The 14,454-nt window shown below is 35.9% G+C and overlaps 1 protein-coding gene across 3 annotated transcripts in view; it reads right to left on the bottom strand.

The window, feature by feature from the left end:
- UCHL3 (ubiquitin C-terminal hydrolase L3) overlaps positions 1–14,454 on the bottom strand; it is a 53,186-nt gene that overhangs the window by 19,981 nt on the left and 18,751 nt on the right. For all 3 annotated transcript variants that reach the window (XM_070519962.1, XM_014859997.3, XM_070519963.1), the window contains one exon: positions 13,156–13,203. In XM_070519962.1, the coding sequence (XP_070376063.1) occupies positions 13,156–13,203 (48 nt within the window). The remainder of the gene's footprint in view (positions 1–13,155; positions 13,204–14,454) is intronic.

Here is a 14,454-nt window from a genome sequence, read left to right as displayed (position 1 = left end):
AATAGCATTCCATTTTTCTTGCTTGAATAATTTCAATGAGACGTCCGCTGTAATCTCACCTTTGTTCCTCTGTATCTAATGCCTCTCTTTCTCTGGCTGCATTGAACATTTTCTATTTATCTTTGCTTTTCAGAAGTTTGAATATTACGTATCTCAGTGTATGTGTGTGTTTTTTGGAGGATAGTACTCTCTGATTCTCCTGAAGCTGTGGTTGATGTCCTTTATTTTTTGCAAAATAGTTTGCCATGAGCTGTCCACATATTTTTTCTGTTGTATGCCTGCTCCTCACTCCCACCTCTCTCTTTTCTTTCTGGGATTCTGCTTTCACGTATTAGATCATTTGAAATTGCCCCACAGCTCTTTGATGCTCTGGGGTTTTTGGTTGTTTTGTTTCCCCACAATTTTTTATTTTTGTGGTTCAGTTTGGGTAAATTTTTAGCCATTTATCTTGACATTTACTGATTCTTTTCTCAACTTTGTTGAATCTACTGGTGAACCTATTAAAGGCAGTCTTCATCTCTAGTACCATGTTTTTCATGATTAGCATTTCCATTTGATTCTTTCTTACAGTTTCCAACCCTCTGTTGATATTTGTTGGTACATGTTGCCCACCTTTTTACTTGAGTCTTTAACATATTAATCATAGTTATTTTAAATTGCATCTGACAGTTCCAACATATAGATCACATCTGAGTCTTATTCTGTTAATTGCTTTGTCTCATGGCAGTGTGCTGTTTTTTTCTTGCCTTCTTCATCTTATAATTTTTGTTTAAAAGCCACACATCTTGTGTAGGAGCACAGAGACTGAGATAAATGATATTTATGCCTGACAACTGGCATGCCTCTTCTTCTGCTAGGCCTTTAGTGTGTGGAGTTGAGTCAATCTAGTTAGGAGTTGTGCTATTTGGGTTTTGTTTTGGCCATCGTTACCCTCAGCAACTCACCAGCTTAAAATTCATCTCTCGTTACCTTGTGCTTGGGGTAGGAGCTGGGTTGCTGGATGCTTTCTCTTTCAATGTTCTTGTTCCGCTCAAGCTTTCAGCTTTTTCACAGAGCTTATGCCTCAGAGGTCTCTCTCCATGTTCTTAGCCCACCTGACTGCTTCGACACTTGTTTATGGGTGCTTGCTGGTCTAATGGTGATAAGGTTGAGGCATTCTTTGTTAATCTTGTTCAGCCTCCACATATGTAGGCTGTTTGTCCTTAGACATCAAGGACAAGGTTTTCTAAGGGACCCTTCTCTCCTCCATTGATTTCTCTCAGAGGAGTTTCCTGCCTTTCCCCCAAAGGAGTGGTTTTATCTGTTCCCTTCTCCCAGAAAGGTTTTCTGTCTCCGTGTCTCGTAATGTTAAATGTACACCATACATATTTTCTCCAACTGTACAATTTGTAAAAATAATTTAACTCATAATACAGACATAAAAGTATGTATCATATATATTTTCAATTCCAGTGCAATTTTATATAATTCAGGAAAAGACTTTCTAGTAATACCATTTCAAGAGATGAAAACACTTTGATATGCAGTCGACTATCAAGGAATCTTAAAATTCGTAGGCTTTCTTCTTAGAATTACAAAGATCAAAGACACACACACCAAACTTCAAAATTTTCACAGTGTTAGCTGTCAACGCAATTGCTTAAGTAACTAAGTTAGCCTTGCTTTCAAATATGAAAATTTAAACTGTGAGCTGCATCTTGAGACAAAATATCCAATTTTTCACATTGTTTTCCATACTAACTGGAAAAGATCAAATATCTACAGTTTATTCTTGAGTCTTTCAGAAGAGTCTTAATAAAGAGCTCACTTTCTAGAGTGTCTGAGTAAAGAACTCACTTCCTCAGTTTTTCAGTTCTGGTACTGGAATCCAAAATTGCTAAAAATTATGTATTTCATTAAAATTATTAATAACATCAATGTTTGCCAGAACATTAACACTGAACCTGTACCCTCTTTTCTTACTATGTGGGTACTGCAACAATATAATGTGTCTTCATACACAGCACGTTACATGTAATATACACCTATCTCTTCATTATAGTTTAGAAAAACCTAGAAGAGGCTTTCCAGAAACACTGGGAATTTTAAAAGCAGATTAAACATTTTGCTCTTCAGAAAGAACTCTAAGGAATTTAATAAATTATTTTTGCATGAAGGAATTAAGGATAGATATTCATTTCAAGAGATTTTTAAACATTCTGATTCTGACTTAAATGCTCTCAGAGTTAAAAAACAAACAAACAAAAACACAGAGTGACCTACATGAATACAGTCCATAAACATCACACAAGTGTTGGGGTTTTTAGAAGAACAGGGACTTAGTTGATTTGCCCAGAGCCATATAACTAGCGACTGTCAAAGCCAGAGGCAGAACCCATGACTCCTGGCTCCAATTTCACTGTTTTCATCACACACAAAGCCACCCACCCATCAAGTGTCAATAATTCAACTGATTCATAGAGGCAAATCTATTACTATCCCTGTCTACATTCCCCAAACAATTCAAATCTTTGTATTTTTCAAACTTATAACTCGTTCAAAAAAACCCAAAAAACAAAATACCCAGATCCTACAAGGACAAATTACTTTTCCTTTACAGTGCATGTCACTTTGTATGTGAAAAAAAGAGTAAACCACTCTTTAAACTGTTTAATAATAACCAAAAAATTAGAAATGCCATGATGGCTAAAAAGAAATGATTCAAACCTTCAATAAAAAGGTGGCGGGGAGGGAGTGTATCATTCTAAAAAGCCAAATTACTGTTCATTCAGCTAACGTACATGTCTCTACGTGTATGAAAAATGAAGAGATTACCCTTTCAACTATTTAACAACCAAAGAATTAGAAACGCTGTAAAGGTTAAAAAGAAATAATACAGACCTTTTAAAAAGTGGGCAAAGGCTCAGCCTAAAAGTATTTCTCTATTAAGAAATCAAGAGTTTGGTAGGTTTCTTAGCGCTTAAATCTAAATTATTCTAAAACGCTAAAATAAAGTAAGTAGATTTTGGCTTACATCCAAAACATTTTCTCATTTAAATGAGCATCCTGTTATTAAGAAAAATATCATTATAACCATGTAATTTCCTGAACATAAAGGGATCATTAGCTGGTAGATACTTAAAATAATTACTGTTTTCCAAAATATACATAACATGATTACCAAAAGACTGTGGTTGGTTTATGGGTAAGACTTTATGTTTATTTTAAGGAAAAATCTGCTCCTGAATAAGAGCTAACTTAGATATAAGGGCAACGACGGACAAAGTATTCAGCACAACTATGAAGAGTCATTTGTAATTCATTACATATTTGCATTAAATTAATAGCCATGTCTAACTCTGTTTTTAGGACAAAAAATTTTTAATTTTAAAAACCTCACTTTCTTGATTTTTATTTGTTTTAGCAATTTTGATTTATCTAAACATTTTGTTGCCTTAAGAGCATGGGCAGTACTTACTAGCTGTGTGACCCTGGACAAGTTAGTAACTTCTTAGTCTTCCAGTCTGTAAAATGGGGTAATATCTACCTTAACGAATTGAGAAGATCAGAGTATGGTACATACAGTGCTTAGTATAACGCTCACCAAGTAAGATGCATTCAGGAAATGGTAACCATCCCTATAATAAGATAGCAGACATACTTTCAAAAGCAGTGAGAACTAAGAAGATGAGAATATTTAGAAACTGATAACACCTCAATTTCCATTGTATTCACTCATAAACGACACTTAAGAGTAGTCAAACTGACACTGTAGCACACAAAAATGAAGCCCAGAGTTTCCAGCAATGCTAAGTATCTCATGGTGAGCATATTTTTTTTCTTTTTGAGGAAGATTAGCCCTGAGCTAACATCCACTGCCAATCCTCCTCTTTTTGCTGAAGAAGACTGGCCCTGAGCTAACATCTGTGCCTATCTTCCTCTACTTTATATGTGGGACGCCTGCCGCAGCATGGCCGGAGAAGCAGAGTATTGGTCCACACGGGGGATTCAAACCAGCGAACCCCGGGCCGCCCAAGTGGAAGGTGTGAACTTAACCACTGCACCACCAGATGGGCCCTGAGACTCTTTTGGCTTGAGAACCTACAATATTTGTGGATCTCCAGTAGAGAACAATGTGCATTTTCCTTGCAATACCTGCTCCCCTTTAAAGGGTAGAAATGGAAATAAAATACTGAAAAGAATGAAATTCAACTTTCTAAAAGAATTTTAGCTTCTCATTACGTGATCATTAGAAATCATGATTCCTTTTATTGACCTGCTGAAAAAATATGCACTCGATCATGACAATTAAATTTAAGTTATTTTCAAAATATGGCATGTTCCTTCAGACTTTAGAAATACTACTGGGTCTAAAAAACGGCACGTGGAAAGGAAAAGAATTAGGAATTTCTCTAGGCTGCCAAATACTGTGAAAAGAAGTAAAATTATAAATGTGTGTGTATACATGTATAAGGACATGTGTGTGCACATGTATGGGAATATGAACACATAAGTAAAACTTTAAAAGTTTAAAATGAAAATTATAAATTAATTCTCAATGGATTTCTGTAGATTTTCAAGTAAACTGCAGTACAATACATTGGATTACAGTAAATTTAAGGTTCAAATTTAAAATAGGAATGTAAAACCAGATTCATGCAAAAGATGCAAACTTTCCTACAGGGCATCCACGTTCAGTCGGCAAAGAAGTCAAAGCGAAACGTGCGTGGGCCAGACATCAAAATACACAAAATACCACTACATGTTCTACGGAAAATCTGGATAACGGCGAATTTCTTCATTTTGCTCATCTAATAAATCAAGATGCCCACAGATTTCAAGATAGTCTTGAAAGGTTTTTTTCTCCTACTGGTTTAATAATTATGTTTTCTCACTTCCATTTACAATTCTCCATGTCAGAAATCACTATTAATATAACGACCTATATCTCTACATGTTACATTAAACTCAAGCTTACCATTGTTAAGCTGACCAAACTAAATCCAAGAAATTCTTTTTTTTTTTTTTTTTTTACAATTTGAGAGTAGCCACAAATAAGATTCTCATTTACTACAAATAAAAAAATCTTAAATCCCAACATAACCCTCTGTTTTGGAAAGCTGTGGTTTAAAACAAAACAAACAGAAAAACCCACCATCCCCAAACACAACCTCCACTTTATCGTTATTGCTGAAGACATTTTTAGACAGAAGAGTTACATCTAGTCAGACCTGGAAGAGTAAACTGATAGTGGGGGTAAAAACAACCAAAAGAAGAAAAAGCTGAAGAAAGAAAGAATTTAAAAATCTATTTTGATCCATTTTCGGACAAAACACTTGTTAACCTAAAAAAGGGGAAAAAAAAAGTGTAAACAGGCAGGAGTAACAACCAAATTCTTACCCTTTCCACAACTAATTTAATCAATTTATATATCATTTATTTTTTTTGGAATATTTGATAAAGAATAACTGACTACATACATAGAGACACAGTGTCAGTGCTTGAAAATAGAGGGACAAAAATAACTATTTCAATAATATTTTCCCCACTATGACTAATCCTAATTTGCACTCCCTCCTTCAAACTCAGCTGTCCTGTTCAACTCCACTCATACTCTCTAAACATGCCTCTATTCGGGGACTGATATGCGGAAGAAATGACAACAATAAAAACAAAGACAGGGGCCGGCCCGGTGGCACAGCGGTTAAGTGCGCACGTTCCTCTTCTCAGCGGCCCGGGGTTCACTGGTTCAGATCCCAGGTGCCGACATGGCACTGCTTGGCATGCCATGCTGTGGTAGGTGTCCCACATATAAAGTAAAGGAAGATGGGCATGGATGTTAGCTCAGGGCCAGGATTCCTCAGCAAAAAGAGGAGGACTGGCGGTAGTTAGCTCAGGGCTAATCTTCCTCGGAAAAAAAATAAATAAAATTAAAAAAATAAAATAAAAAACAAAGACAGAAGAGAAAGGCAAAAGTATAAGGAGCTAGGATGGAAGTTCCAGAACTTTTCTCAATTTTAAGAATGAAAGAAAATGAAGATGCCCAAAAAAGATCTATCTTAAGTCTTGTTGGAATGGAAAAAAGAAAATGGAGTATGGAAAGTAAATGAAAAAAAAGGAAAGATCAGAAAGTTGTAATTTCAGCTTTCTTGACAAAACTGGACTATACAGCTTAAAATGCATGATACATTTTCATCACAGACCCATTTACTGTTTCCATCTGATTGCTCCAAGATAATCAGGAACTTAAGTTGTACATTATGCAAGAAGTTTCTTCCTAATACCTTCAGTTCTTTAAAAGTCAAGGAAAGAAGAAAATAAATCTCTAAAGAAGGAAAACAAATGTGAGTAATCTTAACTCCTTGTAATTCTCACAATCAAAATAACTAAAAACTAGGGGCCAGCACAGTGGAGTAGTGGTTAAGTTTGCATGCTCTGCTTCAATGGCCTGAGGTTCGCTGGTTCAGATTGTGGGCACAGACCTATATACCACTTATCAAGCCATGCTGTGACAGGCATCTCACATATAAAACAGAGGAAGTTGGGCACAGATGTTAGCTCAGGGTCAGTCTTCCTCAGCTAAAAGAGGAGGATTGGTGGGGGATATTAGCTCAGGGCTAATCTTCCTCAAAAAAATAAATAAATAAAAACAACTAAAAACTATACTTCAGAGTAAAAGGAAGCCATGCAAACTACACTTATACATCTAATGAAAGTGAAACTTGACACTTTTTCCGCCCGCCACTGACAGTCTGGATTGGGCCAAAAAAGCCAACTATATATATACATGTGCATAGTTTATGTTTAAATTCTGTATAAAGATATATGAATATATACTTGAAATCAGAATTTACCCATTGCTTACCCAATAGTCAAACAAACTTTTTCTTATAGGACAACACAAACCAAAATAGATTACATATTTCATTGTAAAATATAGGCATGCATTGCTTAACAACGGTGATACATCCTGAGCAATGCATCATTAGGCAATTTCGTCGTCGTGTGACCATTAGAGTGCACTTACACAAACCTAGGTGGTACAGCCTACCACACACCTAGACTACGTGGTACTAATCCTATGGGACCACTGTTGGATATGCAGTTCATCGCTGACCAAATCGTCGTTATGCGGCGTAATTACAAATTAATTTCACAATTTAAATTCATTTCATAAATTTTTACAAAAGATCTTTGAATGATCATTAGCAGTCAAACATATTATTTCCCTGTATCAAAAAAGCCAAAATTTAAAAATAGAATTCAATGCTGGCAAGGACTATTTTTGAGGCTCTCTCCACTGAAGTAAAAGATCCTTGAAGACACAAACTCTGTATGATTCATCTTTGTATATGTAGCTCCTAGCACAGTACCTGACATAGTAGGTGCTCACACAGGTTACCTGATTGACCAAAGGAAAGAAAGACATTTTCACATTCTGTCACAAGAACCTTAGAAATGTTCATCCCTTTGACTCAAGGTAATTCTACCTATAAGAAACTCTCTTAAAGAAAGAACCTAGAATGAATAAATGGATAAACAAAGATATTCAATGAAGTTAGATTTTTACCTTGAAAAACTGAAAACAATCTAAACATCAAAAGTTAAGGAAACTGGCAAGTAAATTATGGTACATTCACATGAGAGTATACAGCCATGAAGAACTATTTATGAAGAGGTTTTAACGAAACAAGAAAATTTTCTTGAAAAAATGTTAAGAAAAAAGTTCCCACAAAATTGTTTGATCTTGATCATTTTAAAAATGAACTCAAAAAAGATTCAAAGTAAATCAACATAAACGCTAAAAGCATTATTTGCTGTATTTTCCATACCGGTATATTTATTTAAAAATATAAATAAAACAATCATGCCAGTTTCTATTATTTTTCATTATTACTATAAATTTGCAATGGAGAGTCCTGAGCAGTATAATAAATTTAATCATTCCGTAAAAAGTTAAAAAAACAATAAATCATCAGCAGATTTCTACTCATATCTAGGCTGGCTCCTGGATTAACATGGATAAATCACAAACTTTAAAAATTACTTTTTAGATAAGTGTCAATTTGAAATAAAAGTGGAGTCTGAAAGCAAATAAAATACCCTTTTGGATTTTTTTTTTCTTGCCTTCACATTTGACTTGCATATTTGCTTCCATTATTCTACCACTGATATTTGTTCATAATTTAAAAAACAATTTAATTTCCTAATATCCCACTGCTGTTGTTCTATCCTCCCCATCTTAAGTGACAAATGAAAGCAATAAATTTTGGTATAGGTTAATGAAGCATAAGTGAGGTGGGGCTACTGTCCAAATTTCTGGATTAGCCAAAGTCTGCGGAACAAGCATGGTGGGATGGGAAAAAACATACAAATAAACAATTACTCTATGGCAGCATGGCACAGCCAATCTTCTAAAAAGACTACTGTATTTTGGTGGCTCATCTTACTAATTTCTCATCTAGTCTACAAATCTCTGCATGCAATAGGCTCCTGCCTACTCCATTCCCATGAAAAGGTTCTGTCAGAGAGTGTCAGCGATGTCAGTGACAACTGCCATTACTGCTGCACTGTTATTACTGGCTCTTCTTCCTCTCCCCACTCCTTTAACACCTACGTGCCCCAGGGATTTATTGGCGTACACCACTATTCTCTCCCTCTAGAGAATTCTCAAGGTTCTAACTACTACCCAAATACAAAAGACTGCAGATATCTCCCCAGAGCTTTAGACTCCATACCCAACTTCTACACAGATGACCCATAAACTCACCCTAAACTCAATATGCTGAACACTAAACACACCATCTTTGGTGGCTCCTTGTTGTCTACAAAATCCAAGCCTCCCCTTGATCTGGCTTCACCCTATTATTTCAACTTCATCCCCTGCCGTTCATATTCATTTTTCTGAATGCCTAGTAAAATAAAATTTACCACCTAATATTTACTGAAGGTCCATTAAAATGCCAGGCACTATTCTAAGCACTTTATATGATTAACTCACTAATCTTCACAGCAATCCCATAAGGTAGATGCTATTATCTTCATTTTATGCTGAGGAAAGTATCTTGCCCAGGCTACTAAACAATGGAGACAGTATACAACCTACATCCCGTGCTCCTTACTTTTGTACTACGTAATTTCTCATAAATGCCTATATGTGCCAAGCACTGTCCTGGAGATTCAAGGTGAATGTGACAAAAAAGGCCCATGCCCTCATGGGACTCACAGTCTTGTAAACAAACAGAATAAATAAACAAACAAAAAACAAAGCTGTAGATTATTAAAAAGTGCCAGGAAGAAAATAAACAGGATTTTATGACAGAATATTCACAGAGGTGGACCTACTTAACAGTGATGAAAGAAAGTCTCTCTGAAAAACGACTTTCAAGGTGAGACCTAAAGGATGAGAAGGGACCACATATGCAAAGAGGGGAGTATATCTGGAAGAGTACTGGCTTGTTAGAAAGCACAAAGATGGTGTTATGGGCTGAACTGTGTTCCCCTCAAATTCATATTTTGAAGCCCTAAACCCAAATGTGACTGTATTCAGAGAGAGGGATTTTAAGGAGGTATTTAAGGTAAAATGTGGTCATAAGGATAGGGCCCTAATCTGATAGACTGGTGTTCTCATATGAAGAGGAAGAGACACCAGAGATTTCTCTCACTCTCCACATGCCCAGAGGAAAAGCCACGTGAGGACAAAACGAGAAGGCACCTGTCTACAAATCAGGAAGACAGGCCTTACCAGCAATCAATCTTGATGGCACTTTGATATTCATAGCCTCCAGAACCGTGAAAAAATTAATTTCTGTTGTTCAAGTCACTCAGTCTGTGGTATTGTGGTATGGCAGCCCAAGCAGACTAATACAAATGGAAAAGATCTAGGTGGTTTGTAGGAACTGACAAACACCAATGTGCTAGAATATAGAGAGCAATGGAGACAATACGTCAAGACTCTTAAGCCCATAGATGGTAGATGAACTGGAAATGAGATGATCACAAAAACAGTCCCTGGTGAAGTTTTAAGCTGGTTGATATTGGACTGGAAATGTATGGCATGAATTTTTGTTTTCTCAGTGACTGAGAGTCGCTAACATATAGTGACTTGAATACAATAATCTATATTTCACCCTGAAATGTACAAAACAGCCACATGTAACAAAGAACTGAACCCTCCCCAAAATGTTAACAGTGCCTACTGAAGAACAGTGGCTAATGGCTATGTTTTGTTTACTCAGGGAACTACAGAAAACGAGGGTTTAGCCTTTTTTTTCCTACTTCTTACACCACTTAGGATAGTTCTGAGTTAATTCTGGTGAATTAATAAATATGCATCGTGCCTATGTGCAAGGAACAGTGTTATATACTTTGGAGCATGCCCAAATGAATCAGACACCAGTCTTAGCTCTAAGAGCCACAGTAGGGAAGATATGACACCACATTTCATCAAATCTAAGGCACCGCTGGTTATAAGATGTACTATTTTATGTACCACTAAGGGGATACCACCAAGTAAATTATGACATTGACTGAAAGATACATCCTAATTTCAGAGCTGTTAAAATTTGAAAAAATATACATCTTAAATGAAAAAGAATATAAAATAAACAGCTAAAATGCAAATAGTTGGAGTCACATAAAAGAGTCCATAGAAGGGATGGGCTGCTTCATGCAAAAGCTTACGGGTATTTAAGCAAAATCTTGAAGGATGGGCAAAACTAAGAAAAGCAGAGATTGAGGGAAGGAATAGTTTTAGAAAGTCGGGGGGCTGGCCCCATGGCTGAGTGGTTAAGTTCGCACGCTCCGCTGCAGGTGGCCCAGTGTTTCGTTGGTTCAAATCCTGGGCGCGGACATGGCACTGCTCATCAAACCACGCTGAGGCAGCGTCCCACATGCCACAACTAGAAGGACCCACAAGGAAGAATATACAACTATGTACTGGGGGGCTTTGGGGAGAAAAAGGAAAAAAATAAAATCTTTAAAAAAAAAGAGAGAAAGTGGGAATTGCAAGAGGTAAAGCATAGCAACAATAAAGTGAGGGATATTTAAAGAGAAAACACTGGTGAAAAGTTAGAAAGACAAGGGTTAGGAAAACCTTGAATACAGCTAGGCTAAAGAGGCTGAAATTTATTGCATATGCTTGACGAACAGTTCTCAGACACTTTTCTTCACCCCAAAAAAACTTTAGAGCTATAATATATATAAAAAATACAGCTCACTCTAGCAGTGATTCTCAACTCTGGGAGATGCAAAAGCAGGAGAAGAGATTAATTTTTGTGGGAGTATAGTTTGAAAATGCTATCCAGAAAATCCTAACTTCTGCCTCCACCTCACCATGAGACTCACTTAGGGAACCCCTAGAAAAATGTGAGCAGCCAAATGATTCAGGTGCCATTTCAGGACAGGTAATCCAGCAGAACCGTGTAAAAATGAATGAGAATTAGAATAAAGATTAAAGACTGAGAATCTCCATAAGAAGCTGATCTTCCAGGCAAGAAGTTAAACAAATTTATATTAGATTAGTGATGGTGAGGAAAACGTATGGTGGCATTATAAGAAAGAGGGGAAAAACAGGTAAGAAAAAGTTTAAGACAAAAGATAAACTCAAACAAGGACCGCTTCTTCCAAAATATCAGTAGTCATTCAGGTGATGTCTAACAGGCATCTAAGATTAGAAAAAACAAGAGTTTAGGTCTGGGGAAAAAGAGATGTGAACATCATCTAAAAAGAGATATTAAGTCATAATTTGGATAAAGTGCCGAAAAAGAGGCAAGAAGAGGTATCGCAAAGACAGTTTTCTTAAAGTAAACATGTACTAAAGCATTTTATTGCTTTATTATAAATAATTATTTTCATATTTTACAATAATCTCATGCTGATCATCATCACTGCTAATTTTAACACTATAAATTTATAAACAAAAAAGCAAACCATAGTGAAGATCAAGAATATGCTCAGGATCATATATAGCAATACATAAAACAGAGCATTTCATTAATTTCCAATCTGAGAGAGAGAGAGAGAAAGAATGGTTTTATTATAAACATTCACAGTTGTCGAGTTTAATCTATGAAAAACTGCAGTTATATCATAGCATCAAATTGTTTTGTCCTTAAAAAATTTTTTTTTGAAGATAGTGGGAATATTTAAGATCAGTGTTTTTAAATCAGGTATTTTTAAAGCATGAAGGCAACATTATCTTCGTACATTAAAAATACGGTTTCAAGTCACACATGAGATAAGAAAGAAGAAAATCTCTAATTCTTTGGTGTTTGACATTTAAATGTGTTATAAATACAGTGAATGATTTTAATTAAATTCTACCTTTTTTTTTTTAAAGATTTTTTTAATTTTTCCTTTTTCTCCCCAAAGCCCCCTGGTACATAGTTGTATATTTTTAGTTGTGGGTCCTTCTAGTTGTGGCATGTGGGACGCCGCCTCAGTGTGACCTGACAAGTGGTGCCATGTCCGTGTCCAGGATCGGAACTGGCGAAACCCTGGGCCACTGAAGCAGAGTGCACGAACTTAACCACTCGGCTACGGGGCAGGCCCCAAATTCGACTTATTTTGACTGAAATACCTTCCGATAAACTTCCCACAAGACTGGGAGAATGAGGTTTGAAGGGAAAGAAAAGAAGAAATGGAAGGAGGGAAAGAGGGAAACCAATAGAATGAAAAAAAAAGTCAAGAGAACAGGAGAAGCGACCTAGCCGAAGAACTAGCTAAGAGAGTAAAGATGGTAAACATCACCACGGTGCCCCAGAACAGAATTACTGAGCAAAGAGAATGACGCAGCTTTTGGAAGCTGGACGTGATAAAGACTCTTGAACATCCTCCAGGCTATCTACCTGTATTATAGGGCAGGTATTTTTCTCAAAATACTTGCAAATCAAAGGAATCTGATAGGGAAGACGCAGATCACCTGCTAGCAAAAGCAAACCACACACAATCCGCAATCTGTCTAAACGATTAGAGAAACTGAGACGGCCAACATCAAAGTGCAGGTTAACGGTTTGTCAAAACATGTTCCTGTGCTACTTCATGACCACTTTTACATAAGCAAATTCCCTCGAAGGAAAAGAAAAGCCCAAGTAAGTTTTTAAAACTACATGTCATATGATAACACTATGGTTAAATTTACAAATGGCAAGAAAAGTTTTGAAAAATGTGAAATACCTCAGTCTGACCTTCATGGGCACTGGTCTCGTGAGTAACTCGAATAGCCTGTAATAAGAATAGAAGGTATTAATAGGAAAAAACAACTATATCCAACTTTTTAAATGAAAACGACAATGCTAAATTTTAACATCTAAAGCCTTGTTAAGAAACAACAAATTGGAGGAAACTTAGGAACAGTATAATACTAAATGTTTAACAGTGATTTCTGAGTAACCAATGAATTGCTGTACTTTCCAACCCACAAATCTCTGAAGACTCAGGAAACTGAATTTCTCATTATTTGTAATTTCCAGGTGTAAGTGGGAGCCATTTAACTTGTTTAATTGTTAGAACTAACATTTAACACTTTATTCACCTGAGACTAGAATAAAGTAAGCATCTCACAGATAGAGACTGAAGCAGCTTATCTCATCTGTTTCTCCAGGTTACATGCTCCTCAGCAGCTCTGGCTGTATTTATGCTTAATCATGCAGCTTCAGTCAGCAGTTTAGAAATGTGGAGCAAAAAGCATGCACTTATCAGAAGCTAGAGATTTTAGTTTCCTGAATTAAAAAAAAAATGCTCTTACAATACCTACCATTAGCAAAGATGAAGAGAAATGGGCAAAGTAGTAAATTACGGGTGAAAGTACAACCTCTATGAATGGCAATTTGGCAGTAAGTATCAGAGCCTTAAAAACATGCAAACTGTTTGATCCAGCAATTTCTATTCTAGGAGTTTATATATTTACGTATACCTGTACATAATTGTACACAGTTAAGGATGTTTGCAAAGATTTAGCTATAATGATATACCTTATAGTTTTTTTTAAAGAGGGGAAAAATATTGAATTTCTGACAAGAAGTTATTGGTTAAACAAAATACTATACAATGGAAAGCTATGCAGCCATTAAATGATAATGTCAAATATATACTTACTGGCATGTAATATGTTTGTGTTAAGTGAAAAAAGGAAGTTATAAAACAGTATTACAGTATGATCAAATTTTTGTTTTAAAAAATTGTGTAGATACATTATACTCCTATAAAAAATGTTAATGGTGGCTACCTCTCATTGGTGGGATTACTGGTGACTTTTATGTTGTTTATTTTGTTTTTATGTAAAATAAAGATGTCTTATGAAATCTGAAGGTTTTAAAAAGAAAAAATAATTTAAAGTATATTAGAATGTTAACACAACATAATCAAATTAATGAATTTATTGGGCACAAACTCTGCATAAGGCATTGTTCTAGCCAAATAATTTGCACACCATATTGTTCTAATTGCAAAGAACTCACAATCTTCTTAACAGTG

The sequence above is a fragment of the Equus asinus genome, chromosome 11, assembly GCF_041296235.1.
Source record: "Equus asinus isolate D_3611 breed Donkey chromosome 11, EquAss-T2T_v2, whole genome shotgun sequence".
Lineage (NCBI taxonomy): Eukaryota > Metazoa > Chordata > Mammalia > Perissodactyla > Equidae > Equus > Equus asinus.
Note: the sequence above shows the minus strand (reverse complement) of the source record. Positions and strands in the feature narration are given on the sequence as shown.